Source organism: Schistocerca americana, chromosome 1 (assembly GCF_021461395.2).
Source record: "Schistocerca americana isolate TAMUIC-IGC-003095 chromosome 1, iqSchAmer2.1, whole genome shotgun sequence".
In the NCBI taxonomy this organism is placed as follows: Eukaryota; Metazoa; Arthropoda; class Insecta; order Orthoptera; family Acrididae; genus Schistocerca; species Schistocerca americana.
Window position 1 is genome coordinate 865,274,976 of NC_060119.1, and position 18,438 is coordinate 865,293,413.

The 18,438-nt window shown below is 38.4% G+C and overlaps 1 protein-coding gene across 4 annotated transcripts in view; it reads right to left on the reverse strand.

The window, feature by feature from the left end:
- LOC124613889 (glutathione S-transferase theta-1-like) overlaps positions 1 to 17,826 on the reverse strand; it is a 116,632-nt gene extending 98,806 nt beyond the window's left edge. The window contains exons 1-2 of one of the 4 annotated variants that reach the window (XM_047142649.1): positions 17,673 to 17,821; positions 7,105 to 7,282 (exon numbers count right to left, since the gene is read on the reverse strand). In XM_047142649.1, the coding sequence (XP_046998605.1) occupies positions 7,105 to 7,216 (112 nt within the window). In that variant the 5' untranslated portion in view covers positions 7,217 to 7,282; positions 17,673 to 17,821. Of the gene's footprint in view, positions 1 to 7,104; positions 7,283 to 16,821; positions 17,620 to 17,672 lie in introns of those variants that run through there. The other 3 variants (XM_047142631.1, XM_047142654.1, XM_047142640.1) reach the window with 3 other exon arrangements.
- Positions 17,827 to 18,438: the final 612 nt, after the last annotated feature.

Here is an 18,438-nt window from a genome sequence, read left to right on the forward strand (position 1 = left end):
TCTGTCATTCACTAGGTGCCGCAAGATTTTTATTTCCTGAGCAACAAGGAGGCACTTTTTCAGTGTCAGGCGAAGACCAGCAGTCTGAACACATTTCAACAAGGTTGTCATCAGCTTATAAATTCATCAAATGCCTTCAAAAAAATGACAATGTCATCCAGATAGAAGAGACATGTCACCATTTAAGTGTGTCAAAGTGGGCTGTTCATCAAATGTTTGAAAGAAGATGCATATTCTCCACAATCCAAATGGCGTAACTTTGAACTCGTGGAGGCCATCAGGAGTCACAAAGGCCAGCCTCACCAACCTTGATTTATTAGTACCCTGTCTGCATGTCCGTAGTTGAGAAATACATAGCTCCTTTCAAGCATTCCAGGGTGTTATCAATGCACAGCAAAGGACAGATATATTTCTTTTGAACTTGTTCACTCTGGATTTTTAATGATACCTTGCAGCACATTTTCCAATTCCTCCCAGATTATCCTTTGTTCAGCTGGCCGCACTCTATATGAGCACTGAGTAATCAATAGATGATCCCCAGTGTCGATACAGAGTTTTATCGTGGGCTGCTCTGTCTGTCTTTCCTCCACTCCAGATTTGAGAGCATATGAAAACTGATGCAGAAAGGCTATTATTTGCCAATGTTGTTCCTCTGTCAGGCCAGATCCTATTGGCACTTCAGCAGTAGCTTCCTCCCATGCTCTATCTATAGTGGTAGGATGCTTCTTCATCGATAACACTAAGCTACCTTTCCTAGACTTGTTTGACGTCCCTAAGCATACACCAGATGGTTATAATTAAAGAGCAGCTGCTGCTCACAGAAGTCCAGTGTGAGCTGTAATTATCACATGGCAACGAAACTTATTATATAACATAATGTGTTAATGTGGAACCGTGCACCTTTAACCCATATGGACACAGACTCTGATTCATTTACTTTACAATGATTCCTGGTCCTAAGAACCAATGGCATTGTAGATATGTACCAAGATCTCTGTTATACACTTCACATATCAGAAATGTGAGGTAGGCAATAACTTCTCAGCTGTTGAAAGTCTCCGGCCCTGCTATAGTCTCCTGTTTACCGCCACGAACTACAGCCACAGTCTGCTCAGACAGAACTTCACACTGAAGGATAAAGACAGTTCTAGTACAAATTCAGAAAGGTCTGAAAAGAGTACTCTTCAAGGCCAAGAAGAGCTACCCTAGAACCGAGAAAGAGTGCCTCACAGTAGTTTGAGCCATCAACTTATTCCAGCCTTATTTACTTGGCAAACTGTTCACCGTTGTGACAGATCACCATTCTGTATACTGGCTGACTAGTCTGTAGGATCCGTCAGGTCAGTTGGTGAGATGGGCACACATGATTCAGGAATACATCACCATCCTACACAAAAATGGGTGCAAAAACAAACAAGGACGCTGTCTGCCTTTGAAGCAATCCCTTGGTGGAACATAATAGCACAGACAAAATCTTAACGTCACTGTATTAAATGACATTGCTGCTGAACAGAGAGAAGATCCATCATTGCTGAAACCATGGAAGTCCTGAAGAATGAGGAACTCACCCAAGAGGGTTCAAGTTAAAAAACAGAACACTGTATAATCTAGTGGTGTGGAAATGACTGCTTGCCATCCCAGCTCATCTGTGGCTACCGATTCTAAAGTATTTCCTCGAAAGTCCAGCATCTGATCTGATCACAAGGGATTTGTGGAGATTCTAGACAGAATAAGGGGCAGGGCTCAATGGCCAGGTCTCTACTGATCTATTAGACATTACATGAGCCACTGTAAGGAATGCCTATGACAGAAGCCCCATTTACCTTTGGGGCACATTGAGACAATCCTGCCTGCAGCAATGCCATTCCTCTGAATTGAAATCAGTCTCTCGGGGAGGTTCCTGAAGTCGACAAATGGGAATTGATGGATAATACCCTGCACTGACTACCTCAGCTGCTGTGCTGTCACCATAGCTATGCCGACTACTGAAGTTCCTTGTAGAAGACATCATGTTGAAGTATGGAGCACCCTGTGTGATGATCTCTGGTTGTGGAAAAGTTTTGCAGTCCAGACTAGTATTGGAGGCAATTTCATTTTGTGAAATCACCTACAGGATGCCAACTGCTTAGCATCCACAGACATGGCCTCGCAGAATGTTTTAATGAGACATTGGCAGAAATGCGCTCAACATATTTGATGTCAAATAGAAAGATTGGGATACAACACTGCCATTAGTGACATCCGCATAAAACACAGCGAAGCAAGACACTATAGGCTACATGCCATTGTTTCTACTCGAGGGTCGTGAAGGTGAAAGAACAGTGGATGCACTGTTTCCGATTCAACCAGATGATACTCAGGATGACTTCATGAGACACATCATCATCATCACAAGGGCCAAAGAAGTGAGGCTGCTAGCTTGCATATAGACCATGAACACTTGAGAGAAAAATTCAGAGTGCTATAATACCAAAGCACCAGACAGTGAGAGAGTCTGGAAGATGTGGTATGGATTTTTATGCAAATTCAGAAAGCAGGACTATCAGAAAAGTTACTAAAATGCTACTTTGGGCCATATCATTTTCTCTGTCGCTTTTTGGATGTCACACATGAAGCTGAGGATTAAGACCTTTCATAAATAAAGCCTAATAAAGGCTATTACTTGCCAATGTTGTTCCTCTGCCAGGCCAGAACGTATTGGCACCTCAGTAGTAGCTTCCTCCCCTGCTCTATCTGTAGTGGTAGTAGAGAGCAATTCTTCGTTGATAACACTAAGCTACCTTTCCTTGACTTGTTTGATGTCCCTAAGTATACACCAGATGGTTATAATTAAAGAACAGCTGCTCACAGAAGTCAAGTGTGGGCTGTGTTTGTCATATGGCAACAAACTTAGTAGATATTATAAGGTGTTAATGTGTAACCAATTTACACTGGAAAAAAATTAGTTCCAAGTTTGGCCACCAGATGCAAAGCTGGCACTACGAATGCAAGAAAGACATATAGGAAGGTTTCCATATGTAATTGATTAGGAACTGGATATGGGCAGAAAAGCTCAAATAAGTGAGAAACACATAATGTTGATTTTTTATCTGCCACTTACCCAATTTGTTCAATATGAGCACCAGAGACGTCGACGAGGCACTGTGCAACACCAGCTTTACACCTGATGGCCAAAATTGGAACCAATTTTTTTACAGCATAAATCGGCTCTGCAATAAGGCATTAGAATATCTACCAAGTTTCACTGCCATATGATAATTACAGCCCATACTGGACCTCCATGAGTAGCTGCACTTTAATTATAACCACATGGCACCTTTAGTGATAAGTTGTGGCTGCTTGTGACAACTGATGATTCAAAGTTCTTGACCACCCATAAAAATTGATGATCAGCACTGACATGCAGATTTCTTTTGTGCCCATAGTAGCCTTTTGCATTTAACAAAATCTTCATAGTTTAACTGTGCATCTCAAATGATGACTGGAACTCTATTGTTGATGATGGTGGGCTAAAAATTTCTTCAACAACATACAAAAGTCCACATCAATTTTTGTAAAGTGTGCTTGTTGGAATATCTTTGTCCACCTGGAACTCTGACCTTACACATTCTGTGACTCCTTGTGATACATGCTGGAAGTCCCATCCAATAACAACATCATGACTACATTCTGTTAAAACTACAAATATGAAGGGCTATTTCTGTCACTGATAGCCATTCTTGCAATACATATTTCTGTCAGCTGGGTGTATTTCCCATTTATGACCCTCAGCACAACTGCTTTTGCATCACAGAACATAGTCTTCTTTAGCTGGCAGCATAAATATTTGACATTACAGGAAAAGAAGCCCCTGAATGAACTAGCACCTGGACTAGTTGATCACTGATGATGATGTTGATGAGATTTCCTGTTATCCTGGTAACTTTCATCCATGGAAGACTTTCATCTTTGGTGGCCTCACCTCCATGGACGGCCACATCACTTAGGTTTCCTGAATTCAGTGGGTGGGCAAGCAGCTAGTACCTCAGCACACTAACAGGAAACGGCTATGGTATATTAGGGAGCAACCTTTTCCAGGGAACTGCGATGGACTTTGGCTCACAGGTCAACTATAATTGTCTACAGTTGACTGACATGAATAGGGTTGTTGTGATGGTTGATATCGCGTGGGATAATTGTGGAATACTCGTCCTCTTTCTCTGCAGTTGCATGCAATATGTCCAGGTGGTCACAGTGAAAACAGACTGGTGTGTTGTCCTCCATCCTACAAATGTCTGTTTTTCTGTGGGACGTTTTACATAGAGGAGTTGATTGTACCTGTCAGTTGGATGCTGGGGTGTCTTTTGACAGAAGCAGCATAAGTCCTAGTTGGCTGGGTCCATTCTGACTGACTGATAGTGAACTGGTGCCAAAGATTGATACATACAGTTTTCAATATTCTCTACTACCTCCTGACATATGGGGTCTACATTCACTGCTGCTAATTCTTGTGTATTTTGCCGGACATTTAAGGCTGCCATACAACGCTACACCTCTACATTTACATGGATACACTGCAAATCATACTTAACTTCCTGTGTATGTGAGAAGTGAGGTCATGGTGCTCTTCCACAACTGCCATAGGGACTACATTCGGCAGTCCATCATACCTCTTCTGTCCAACTCTTTTCTCTTGTATTTCCTGGATGCACTGCCACCACCTGATGAATTCTTCTGTTATAGTGGGATCCTTTACCACAAGAGATTGGTACACATCTTCTGCGACTCCTTTCACTAAATGCATGAGAATTTGTCGATTTCTGCCATACTTGGATTCACAATGTTGCAACGGGCCAAACCAATTTGTTTGTATGGCTGTGTTGTTTTGCCATGACACTGGACCTGTCCTTCAATTGGTCTGCTAAGTGGACTTGCTGTTGATTGTCACCAAACAGTTTCTTCAGTTCGGCATGGAATCTGTTGCAGCTATTTAGCTTCTCAATCCATTGCCAGGTTGGGCTGTGCTGCCCACGTAGAAGTATACATTTGCAAAACACATCATCATGTATTTGGCAAGAACCAGTTGAATCCCTTTAATCATTTCATCGGGTCCAGACCAACGTCTCCAGAAAACACTAATAGATAACCGACGTGCAACTGACTTCATACTGGTTTGGAGTCCATTGGTTCCCTGAACAAATGGATCTTAGGAATGATGAGCTGTTTGTATTACATTTCCTGTCCATGCAGGAGATGGCTTTTACACTGCCTGATTGGAGCTACAGTGATACAGATGATCTGATGTATCTGCCATATCCACCGAACAACGTTATATAGAAACCACAATCAAGTCTAAATCTGGAGAGGGGATTACGAATTAATTACAACACTTAGAACTGAAAGCAGATTTATTACTGACACCAATCTACAGCCAGAACAGAACTCATATCCTGGACTGAGAGTGCAGTTATTTATAAAAACAATGGACATTCCAGAATGCTAATATTCATATCACCATTGAATATTACATGTATACAAACATCACAAATATAAAATATTTCAAGAATCTTCCAGAAATGACAAATGTGAAAGAATTGCTGGTGGTCAGGTTTAAATCAATGACCCTGACCACACCAGCCAGCGATGCTAATGACTACACCAGACTTTGTGTACCAGAGCTCATGGCAATATAGCTCAGTCTCCACTGAAAAAAAATGACTGCCATGAGATGGGTGCATGGCTATAATTAATAACAAATATTATCAAGGTTCATCTAAGGACAATCATAAAACAGAAACAATAGAACATGGTCCACATATGTAGTCAGGAAATTGATTGTGCACAACAGAAAGCTCTACAGCCAAACAAGGTGTGTACTTAACTCAAATTCTTCCATCTGAAAGACACCTATTTAAATTAAAATATTACCACAGTTATGTTCAATACGGTGCAACATAACAGACGCACAAACTAAATATGAAAGTGAATGAAGTATAACAACTAACTGTCTCCATAGCTGTAATGATCTCTTGCCAAATCACACAAACACAGTAGTTCCTCAGAACTTGAGATATCTGAATTAGTAAGGGAGTATGATACCAGCTACACTATATATTTACTTTCAGGTCATCATTTAAAAAAAAACTGAAAATGTTTCTGACAACTACTCCTATTCTGTAGAGAAATGTCTATTATTGTAGTGTGTAAAAGATGGTGGCTACAAATTACTAACTCATATATACACGTGATCAGGATATAGCCATATTCACAAAATAATTTGTGATGTGAATATAAGCTGACTCATTCCACATCATTATGATTTATCATAAAAATGATTCATGGAACTTGAAACTAAGTAATTCACCCCTACCATAAGGTTTTTACCTACTGAAAGTAATCACTCCACAAAATGTGCCTAATACACCCAATTTATACTATACTTACTACAGCCACACCATTCGCAGAACATACTACACTAGATGTAGGGCCATGTGCAAAACTAGTCTTGTCATTTACTAGATGATATGTGTTGGCTGCACCTCTTTCTATATAGAGATGAAAGCCAACAAAAAAGCCAGAACACACAAAAGAACACAAATAAACAGTCCACCTTGGGGATGCCCCTAGCACCAAATTGCTGAACATGCTTAACAGAATGAGTCAAAGAGACCTGAGCAGATGCTATAACACACAGGCCATTTGGCTTCAATAACCCAACACCACTGTCCATGGCACACAGTGTACTAATGTACTACCTTTCATCACTTTTCTGATGTTTTTTCATTTGCCCCCTATCCTCTTCATATAAATTAGGTCCACACCACCCTCCCATGTTGTGGGGGAAATCTCCTTCAAAACCTTCTCCTATCCAGCATCTATAAACTGATTCCCCTTCTTTTCTGAAGAAGACATCTACAGTATAGTTCCACAGACTTGAAGTGTTATTTTTCTGTGTGCTATCACTTATACTGGCAGCTGTTATTTCTTAAGGTACATACCAACCAGCTCATCAGTCTCTTTTGGAAACTAATAATTTTCTGCAAATGACATCAATATACACTTTTAGAATAAATTTCAATATTTGGTTAAGGTTTTGTATCTTAGAAATTGTGATTTAATACTTACCTCTCAGTAAATTTATCTTCTTAGGCTCGAATGGTATCTTGTTTAATTTCAGAAAGAGAAGTACTGCTCGAGATGGTTGCGAGAAAATATCAAAGTAAAATTTTAATGACATTATTTGTTTCTTTAAGTCACGTTACAAATATGACAAAAATTGTAGGCTGTGCTGTTGTTCTGAAATCTGCAATGTTGATACAACCACAAATTAACATGTTACCTTTTATTAAGGAACTAACATCAGACATCCAAGTACTTTGTTTTATTTGTTAATTCCACACTCATTACTGTCACATGTATTCCAGAAAATAATGGAGATCAGCGCCTTACAGTTTGTAACAACAGTGTGCAAACTAAGGTAACATATGTGGACCCTGACCTATTGGTATGAGAACTGACAAGTGAAGGTATCATTTACTACTAAATTACAACATTTGTATTTTTTATGAATGCAGTATAACATACATAATGGAACTTGTGGAGTAACCATGTCATATGTATGATAAATAAGTAAGGAGAAGCTTTGAACACATAATTTAGTACTGAATGGAAATTTAACTCACACCCATACACAACAAAGTCACATCATGAATTGGAAATCTTTGGGGTTGAGGAACAAATGAAGGAATGCGGCACAGACAAGAAGCTTATTATACTGACACTTCATCCACGGTTACCCATCATTAATATTTGTCCATTCATACTTTTAATAAATGCCATATGCTATCTCCTTAACCTCATTGCCAACAAAACAAGTATCATCATCTCAGAAGCAAGAACTTACACAAAAAGGCAGGTCTGGTTTATCATTGTCTAAGTTACTGAATATCTATCACTGCACACACATCTGCTGAGTCTTCTTCACACTGCATAGTTTTCTATGTATTATACAAAAGGTAGAGGGTGGGGGGGGGGGCCTCTTTCCCCACTGAATAGTTAATTCATTTCACATTTATGCAGTAATTTCTGAGTATTTCCAAACTATTGCTTTATAGCCATGGCGAACTTACTTATTTCCGGCACAAAGTGGAATTGCATCTTGAACCTTAAACAAAACCGCAAATGCTATGTAGTAATTATTTCTTTATCTTCTTTGCAGTTGTATATATCACCTGAAATGTGTTTTTCTCTTTTAAGTGATAAATGTACTTAAGGAGTACATGAACTGGCAAGTTAGTGTAAGAACATCACAATTCCTTAATCCTAACAATACCAACGCATTTTCCATGATGTTTAATAGGTACAGAACATGAAAATATCTTTCAGCCCTATCTTAGCAACACCAATGCATTTTCTGTAACGTTTACACTGAGTGGAGTGGTGCTTTATGACCATCACAAAAAATGGTCAGATATCAATTTTAAACTTTTATAAGTGTTGCAAACGCCTTTACACAATAACAATTTTTCAACGCAATTGAACTAAAAATTATTCTGTAAGACTGTCATAAAGAGATGCAAAATTTGCTTACATTTTTTCAAGCAAATAAACACATTGAAAGATACTCCCAAATACAATGTTTGTTAAACTTTTTTGTTACTTTAACAATGTATTGACCCTAATTAAATTGTTATTATTAATAAAGAGGTCAAAGAATTTTGTACACACACATTCAGCTAATTTGAGATTCAATATTGACTTCTGAAGTTCACTTGTAAGATTGGTATTTGTGAAATTATGGGTTAAATTGTTTCTTATGAACAACTTATAAGTCATTCAACTAGTGTCTTGTTTCCAGATTGAGTCTCTATTGTTTGCTGAGTCTAAAGCGACTCATATCAAAATCTACATGAGGTAACATTACAGCTTTTGTAAAGCTTTGTAATGTTTTTTTTTTTTTACAAGTCATTTTAGTATGTCAGTAACAACAAAAAATATACAATATGCTTAAAGACCTGGAAAGCGTTACACTTTCATGCAACTCTACCAAACTAACAATCAAAGATTTCAATGCCATGTTAATAAAAATTTCATAGTTATGTGAGCTTATTTAACATTTTCAACACATGAAAAAGCCATTCCTACAGGTGAACAATGGTGCAAGTAGACGATGACTGCAGTGCAACATTATGGGAATGTTTCTGGGGAGATTGAAACACGGCATGCTCAGAGGACGGCAGAATGAGTGGAGATGAAATGAACTCAGGACAAGAGTATGGTTAGAGGACGAGGAAGCCATCTTTCCAGGAGTACTTCAGCACAAGAGGATTGTAGGACTCTTTGACTGACTGGTGAATAGACAAAGGAAAACATCTAAATCCAGGCAAATGTTTTGGTACAGCGCCACTACAAACTTCGGGAACAGATTACTGGAAAGTGGGATAGGATTTAAAGTTATAATTTTTCTTGCACTGTTTACCACTGACACTATACCACAGACAAAATATACTTGCATGATATACGGGCAGGGTCAACTGGGACACTAAGTGGCTATTTGTGATGTCTGTCAAAACAGTCAGATCAAGGCCAACGTGCACATAAATGCCCTGGTGAAAGATCACAGGAAGCAACAATTCTTGCAATCCTTCCATCCCCAATTCCTTCAGTAATTGTGTGGGAGCTATTGGATATGAAAATAGGACAGATTTGGTAATTGTTGAAGACAGGCTGAATGGTCAGCAGTATGTGGCAATAATGGTAAACCCTGATGTCCTACACTTTATGAGCAGGGTAGTAAATGGCATGTTCATGAAAGAAAACACACTGCAGTGCACACAGGCATCTTGAGGAATGGATAGATTCTTGAACAGCATACCTGTCCCATGATTTGTCATCCACAGAGCAAGTCTGGGATACAATGGGCAAGGGATTGGTATTGGAAGTGTCACAGGGATGGACCAGGATGTTGTGGAGGTTGAGTGGGCATAGGAACACCACTTCTGGTGGGATGGGGAGGATCTTGGGCACGATGTCCCTCAATTGATGGCATGATGACATATAACAATCAAAGTCGTGATGGAGGATGTGGTTCAGTTGTTACTGTCCAGGGTGGTACTGGGTGACATAGACACACTTTTGTAGCTGGTTCTTCGGTGTGGGGAGACAGAACAGGAAATCTGTTTGTGGAGTAGGCCTTGGGAGTAGTGCCAGTCTGTGGAAGCTTTGGTGAGACCTTCAGCATACTTGGAAAGGGGGCTCTTGTCACTGCAAATACACCATCCCCAGGTGGCAAGGCCGTAACAGAGGGATTTTATTTATAGGCTTTCTTATCCCATCAAAGGTCAGGCCATCTGTGAAAGCAGCCATGTTGTATACAGCTCTGTTGCAGCCATTACACAGCGTTTTATATTAGTATGACAACCAACACTGCTCCCATCATCATCCTGACCTCAACCTACAGCATTTTACTGTCCCCACACCCTCCACCCAACAGTTCCCAGTCCCTCGTCTTGTCACCTCCACCTCCTCCCTTTTCACATTCCCTCACCCTCTTTGTGTGCTGCCTTCTGCCAATGTACCCACCCATCCTTTCCCCGTCCCTGCTTCTCTCTTTTTCTGCTCTTCATTCTTGTTCCCGCCGCACCCCGACCTCCAGACACTGCCCCTGGCAGCCACTAGTCCCAGCATGCACCACCTGACAGCACTCTTCTCTTCCCCACTCGTTCTCCTATCCCTCCCCCTTCCTCGCTCCTCCAGATTGTTATTCATGTGACAGTCACATTCCTGTGCGTGTGTGCAACTCAACAGGTCTTCTTTACAGTGAGCAGCAATCTACCCTTTTCCTAATAGTGTTGTTAAAAGAAGGCCTTTTGCCAATAGCTCAAATATATAGCAGTCTTTTCGTTGTGCCTGTCTGTGAATCAACATCTCTTCTACATGGCGAGTAGTAATATATCCTTTTCATAACACTACCATTATCCCATCCTGCATTTTCCATTGTTTAATACCAGTTAGGGCTATGATAAAGTCTATAAAATTTGATAAACATTGTGCTAGTGCTCCATGGTGTATGATTTTCCAAAACACACACACATCATTGCCACATTTTTTTAAATTTTTTTTCCCCCCCATGTTCTATCCATTTTTTTAACAATTGGCAATGATGTGCTCCACACGCATAGAACATTTCTGTCACAGTTACAGAATGCAATCAGCAATTTCTTTCAAATTTCTCCCTATCAACAGCAAATCCAATGAAAAATAACAGTGCCAAATGAATTGATGCATTATCTATCACAAAAGCACAATTTTCAAAATCATTTGGTTTATTATACAGGATACTCATCTAGTTCTGTGCTTTTTACATGAAACCCTTAAGTTCGTGGCACATATCCTACTGGATAAAACCTGAGTTAAATATATTATTTGCACCTGTACTACTTTCCTTCAGAATATTAAACCATGAAGAGGCGAGTCAACTCATTTTCATAATGTAATGGAGAGACAGTTCAACTTACACAAATTAACTCATACTGGAATGCTTACAAATCAGATGGCTACAATGGTATCATTTAGTGTCTATATTACCATAGGGTGAAGGCTCTAGTTTTGGCCACTACCCCACTTATGGCCACCTTGATGTCAAAGGTTAATTTTTAAGCTTCTCTGGAATACCAGCCAGTTCTACTATAGATTATTATAAACTTTGAGAAAGGCTCTCTTCATTTGTCTACATAATCATTCTTTTGTCTGTTTTTGTTTGGAGACACCATTTTGTGAAATGATCAGTGTTGCAGAAGCTGGGTTTTGCAGAAGTTTTCTTTAAGCAACACATGATCTGTTTTTTTGTATTTTACATGTTTAAATAAAAAATTAGAAGAAACTTAATCTGTTCAGAGGTAAGATAAGACATTATATTTTCATTTCTTTAAAGTTTTATATCGCTCAGCCTAAAAACATGTTATCAAAAGTATGTGGCCATTAACAGATCCATATTTATCCCTGGTTCCGTGTTATGGCCATTTATGTGGCCATAAGTGGAGACATATATGTATCCTGTTTTGGCCACTTCTAAAAACTGATACAAAAACATCAATATTAGTGTTCTGTCCTACATTACACTAGGCTAATTTTATTTAAATAGGCTTATTAAAATATTTTTGGTATTTTTAAATCAATGTATACCTCATTGTTAGTATTGTCTTGGCATATCATACTAATTTACCTATGCTTGTAAGATACAAAATATGCAATAGGCACTATTCAAATATGCAACATTCTTTAACTAAATCTTTGTGCATTATTTATAGGAAAAATGAGTCAACCAAAGAATAAGAAGTTTCAGTATTCTCCCAGCAATGTTAAAGATGCTCTAAAGGCTATTGATGAGGGAATGAAGGTTGCTACTGCAAACAAGTTGTACAAAGTTCCAAGGACAACATTAAGAAACAAAATTTCTGATGTATCTCCAAAAGAATCTACAGGGCACTGTGGTCCACTTTCTGTCTTAGGAGAACAAATTGAAAAAAAATTGGTGGACTGGGTTTTGGACTGTTCTAGCATGGGATTTCCAGTTACTAAAGAAAATCTCTGTGCATCTGTGCACAAACTTATTGAGAATGCAGATATGGAAAGTTGTAAGGCTACATTTACTAACAATCGACCTGGAAAAAAGTGGTATTATGGATTTCTTAAGAGGCACAAGGTTCTGTCACAAAAACATGCAGAATCTGTCAATAGGTCTAGAGGTTCTGTTACAGAAGAGAAAATAAGAAACTGGTTTCAGAAGTATCCATCACTTTAAATGATATGCATGTGTTAAATGACCCAAATAGAATTTTTAATATGGATGAAACTTCTTTTTTTCTGGCTCCTAAAGGGGAATTAATCATAGGTCCTCGTGGCCATCATGTTTATGAAGAGTCGTGTAACTCTGACAAAGATAACGTTACTACATTGTTTGCAGTGAATGCTGCTGGAAAAGTTGCTCCTCCCTTAACACTGTTCAAATATGCAAGGATTCCAGCATCATTGGTGAAAGCAGCTCCTCCAAACTGGGGCATTGGAAAAACAGAAAATAGGTGGATGACAGGTGAAAGTTTTTTTGAGTATATAACAAACGTATTTGATCCGTTCTTGAAAGAAGCTGAAATTCCCCGGCCTGTAGTAATATTTTTAGATGGGCACTGCTCTCATTTGACACTTCATTTGAGCAGATATTGTAGGGAAAATCAGATCATTCTAGTTGCTCTCCATCCCAATTCTACACACATCTTGCAACCATTAGATGTAGCTGTCTTTGGACCTATGAAAAAAATGTGGAAGAAGATTGTTCAGAAGTGGCATTTTGAAAATAATGGCACTGAAATTTCAAAATCTGATGTACCTTCTGTTCTGTCACAAATTATTACAGAACCTAAAATGGTGGCAAATATCCGTGCTGGTTTCAGGGCCACTGGTCTGTTTCCATTTAATGTGAACAATGTAGATTACAGCAAGATAGTTGTTCGTAGTATACCAGCCTCAACCACAGTTCAGACAAATGAGGAACTTCCGAGACATTTCTCATACATAGCAAAGCAAATTGATCCTGTCCTAGATGAGTTCAGAGCAACCAAGAGAAGCAATCATGAGTGGGAAGGAAATCAAGAAGCATTATTACTTTTCAAGTTCTGGAGAAAAATAGCTGATGAGGTTGAAATGCATGGTGCTAGTGGTAACACTGATGACATTCTGACAGATAGCATAGCGCCTCCCTCTGAAGATAATCAAACAGAGAATGTTTCACAAAACGCAGACAGACTTAATCAAAATGTTGATAATATTGACATATTTTCAACACGCAATTCAGATATTCCTTCAACACCCACCAACAGTCTTATTCCTGCAGATATATCAACAACCCCAAACAGTATTTCACTTAATTCAGGTACTCCAATATCCAACCATAGTCCATCTTCAGTGTGTATCCAAGTGACACCACCAAAATCATTAGCAACAGTTTTTGAAAGTGTTATCACTTGGCCAGAACCTAAACAACGAGGTACAAAGAGAAAGAAAGAACATACACCCACTGTTGTGACTAGTGACAAGTGGGTGGAATATCATGAACTGAAGGAAAAAGAGAAGCAGGAGAAGGAGCAGGAAAAAAGGAAGAGAGAAGCTATGAAGGAATTAAAGTCCAAAGAGCAGCACTTGGCATTATCTCACGTAAAAAGGGGGAAAACAAGAAACAGACAAGAGTTAAGTGATAGGCCAACAAGGTCTTCCGAGGAACGAGAATGGACGGACAATGGAAGCAGTTTCGATGACTATGTAGGAGGAGATGAAGATGAAATACCAGAAAATGTGAAACTATCTTCGAGTGAGAATTTGAAAGTAGGGGACTTTATTTTGGTAAAATTTAGTTTAACAGGAAATAGAGGAACAAGACCTGCAATTTTTAAGTATGTATCTGTAATTTTGAAAGTGCTTTCTGACTCTGAATATGAAATTCAGTGCCTAAAAAGTTCTAAAGTTCAGAAAACTTGTTTCGAATACATTGAAAATGATGTTTCGACTATAACGGGTGAAGATATTTTAGGGAACTGCCAGATCCAGTCTTGATGCAAGAAGGACGTTCATTAAAAACAAAGTTCCCTGGTTCCATTGATACTCGTGAGAAATAAACTTGTGTGGAAATTGATTTAAGTAATTACTGGGACAATTCTTTGCCTAACGAATTTTTTTTCTGTTCATTCAGTTTCTGTACCTTTTACCTATTTGATGTATGTTTGTTGTCTGTTGTCTTATATACTTGTATAAAGCACAAATTACTTTCTGGCACATGGATTGACAATTATTTTAGCCATAGTTTTATTATAATATGAAGTGGCCATAAGTGGGGAAACAACTGGCCATAGGTAGGGTTAACATGGCCAAAACTGGGGAAATGCGCCATTTATTTTTCAATATTTTTTTCTGCTTTTGTTAAATAACTTAGAATATTTGTTTCTACATGGTTGTAATGTGTAGACTTTGAAGCAATAGATACGATTTTTTTTAAGTAATTTGTATACTTTCTTCCTATACTAAAAATGTGGTGTATCTCGAATTGCCCTTAATGTGGCCATAACTGGGGCCTCGACCCTAATTATTCTCCACTGACAAATCAACTTACCTGAACCATCACTGTTACCAAGACAGGACATAGATACAAACAGTAAGCATTCACATAAAAAGACTACTGTGTTACAGGTTTTCAGCTTTCCATCTATTGTTAGTCTAAAAACTGTAATACTTTCAACCCAATGACATTTTGCTTGTACGAGGCTCAAGTATTCCTCAACAAATTTGTGTACATCAAACTAAAGGCACTCAGTATGGAAGTAAAACACAAACAATATTTATGATTTGATTTCAGAGTTTTCCTCGGTATAATTGATTGAATTCAGCTGATGGTTCCTTTTCTGTGTACAATGTTTCGGTTGACCTTATCTTCCTCAGGTGCTACTAATGCGCATCTTGTGCATTGGAAGGTCATAAGACATGTGTTTCTCTTCTTTTGCAAACACTTTGATAATGTAAGCTCACTTTTATACTGATCATCAACACAGTTTCTTCTGCGTAGGTCACTAGTATCCTCTTATGAATCCTTCAAGAACAGTAAATAAAATATCCAAATGTTTCCCTTATTTATTAATTCTTCCACTTAGCTCTGTACACAAAACTGTACATTCAAATGCAATATCCCCTCCCCCTTTTCCCCAACGCAAGTTTGCTGCAGATTATAACTGTATTGGAGAGTAACTTGAAGTGGAACCCTCGACTTTCACAACCAGTGCTCTTACGTGAACTACGAACTACACACACAGTTAGATGCAAAGTATCACCCTCCAATATCTCTTTGTAAGAGCACTGTTCACAGAATTGTAACACTTTTTCATTAAGAAATTACACCTGAATACTGTACTACTCCACCTCCCACAGAAGATCAGGCAGCTTTCTCTTCACCTGTGATGATAATTAGCTACTATAGTTTACAATGAAGTAATGCCACATCAAGTGACACACCAAACATACAAAAAAAACTGGGACAGCTTAGAAGATGCACTTATATTTGCACACTGGCTTAATTTAAAGACTGTATTTGTGCCCTAATTTCACTGGTCACAACACTCAGTTACACATCAAAGGAATTTTGGCTTCAACTAACAGCTTGACCCAACATATTCTCAAATAAAATACATCCTCAGCACACTGTGTAACTCAGATATTTCTATTAAGCAACTTAATGAAAGAGTCACTGATGCATTTTTGAATACAACTCTACATATTGAGTAGCTGTACATACATGGGGTAGGGGTTCAATCATCTCATTCATTCAGCTTGTTCTATACATTCCATCAAGGATAAAGTGAAAATGAAATGTGAAATAGGTCAAGGTATACATCAATAAAAGACAAGCAAATCATAGAAACTTAATCTGCACACTGTATTAACAATAAACTATCTGCATACAGCTTAATGCTAAAATGCTGAATGAATATTCATTCTTATTTCAGCTACTTTTGATTATGTAAATTACAATAAAAGCTGCTGCCTCCTCAGTTATATTACATAGCTGCTGTTTATTTCCTACATACAACTTATTATTTACTTGAATACATTATATTATTTGTAAATAAAGAAATATGTTTACAGTATTTTAGTACTTGTCATGCAGCTTTACAACCAACACTGCTACTCGTTATCTGATTATGAGTTTCATATAAATTCTTGTGTCAATGAACGAACTCGTTTACATGTAAAACGCGTCTTTCAAAATAATGTGATACTTTATAAATGAGCGATATTGCATCTTACCTTACTTGAAAAGCTGGGGATGTTTTCTTCTTTCCAGATCTCACGACACAACTGATACGATTTCTCTGTAAATTGTTTTCGTTGCCGTGTCCCCTCCACTTTACTGTTCAAAGTCCAGGTTGCAGTTAGTGAGGTTTATCCTTCGTCACCGGTCCGTTTGCAACGACGTCAACATTTTAATCGTTTGTTTACGCGTCGATGATGTTTTGGTACCGTTAAGGAACTGCGGTTGGGGTACTGATTGATTGTGCCACCCAATGAGAGGCGTCATTACATTCAATGACCTATGCTGCGAACTATTTACATTTTTTTTTTCTTTTTACATGTGAGTTCCAATATGAACAAACACATAATATCAGGTTACCTTCCATTAGGAACGTGGGTGCACTCAGTGGCTGTGATATGATTTATAAATTATAGAGCGCAGCAATCAGTCGTCCATTTTTTGCATACTTTATTTGGGTAATCCAGACTTCGGCTAGTGCCTAGCCATTATCAATGCACCATTTTCTGGTCTAGTTCTTTGAATCAAGAACTGTGACGCCCGAACAACAGGGATCTGACATGCATTGAGACTAGAAAATAGTGCACTGATAATGGCTAGGCACAAGACCAAATCTGGATTTGCCAAATAAAACCTGCATAAAAAGGACGACTGATTGCTGCGCCCTATAAGTTATAAAACACATGTTACCTACGATACGAAAAATGTGGCAGCATATTTGTTTGCGGATAAACGTAAATACATCGAAACCCTGCAATACCGCAATCGCATCTCTGATGTTGACAATGGACACTGTTTTATGTGTGATTGAACATTGGTGTTAGAGGCAATAACATGATGGGCGTACCTGTACCGGTATCTGGTTATGTCCAGATGTCTGAGTCATGCACGACACTGCAGTGAAGATAATGTATTTTGTAACCTAGTCAGGCTATCCATTTCATATAATGAAACTGTGCTCCCCCCATTTCTCGAACATAGCGTGTATTATGTTTATTTGAATTTCGACTCCTTCATGTTCAGCGTCAGAAGTGACAGGTACTTGTCATTTTTTTCCCTACTCAAACATACGGTGAGGGCCTTAGGGACATAATTTATATCGTTTAAAACTTGATATTTATTATACGAGAACTGAAGTAAAAAGGAATTTTTTTATTCTAGAATGGGATGCTTATAAACCATTGGTTACATTTTACAGATAATTGGATTTGCAATAAATAAAATTGTTAGATTAAATCCGTGACTGTAATTCTTATAACAATATTTAATATTGTGAAAAACAAGGGTAACATAAAATTAACTAATTGGTTAACCAAGGAAATCAATCATTCATTCGTTCCATAACATCTTAACATGTGGCACCTCGTAAGTCACAATTTTACCATTTTGCATTACCGGTATCGAAAGTTACAGACAAATGATCTGCGTTGTCATAGTGATACCTCGTTTACCACAAATGATAAATTCTGAGGTAAATTCTGTTTCAAAGCAGTACCTTGTACATTCACTAGAATGGCAGCCCTGTCGCATCATCGTGAAAACTTATACGGCTAGCGCACACCGACGACTTTAGTCACAGTGACTGTTTCGTCGTTCTCGTCTGGCCTATGGAT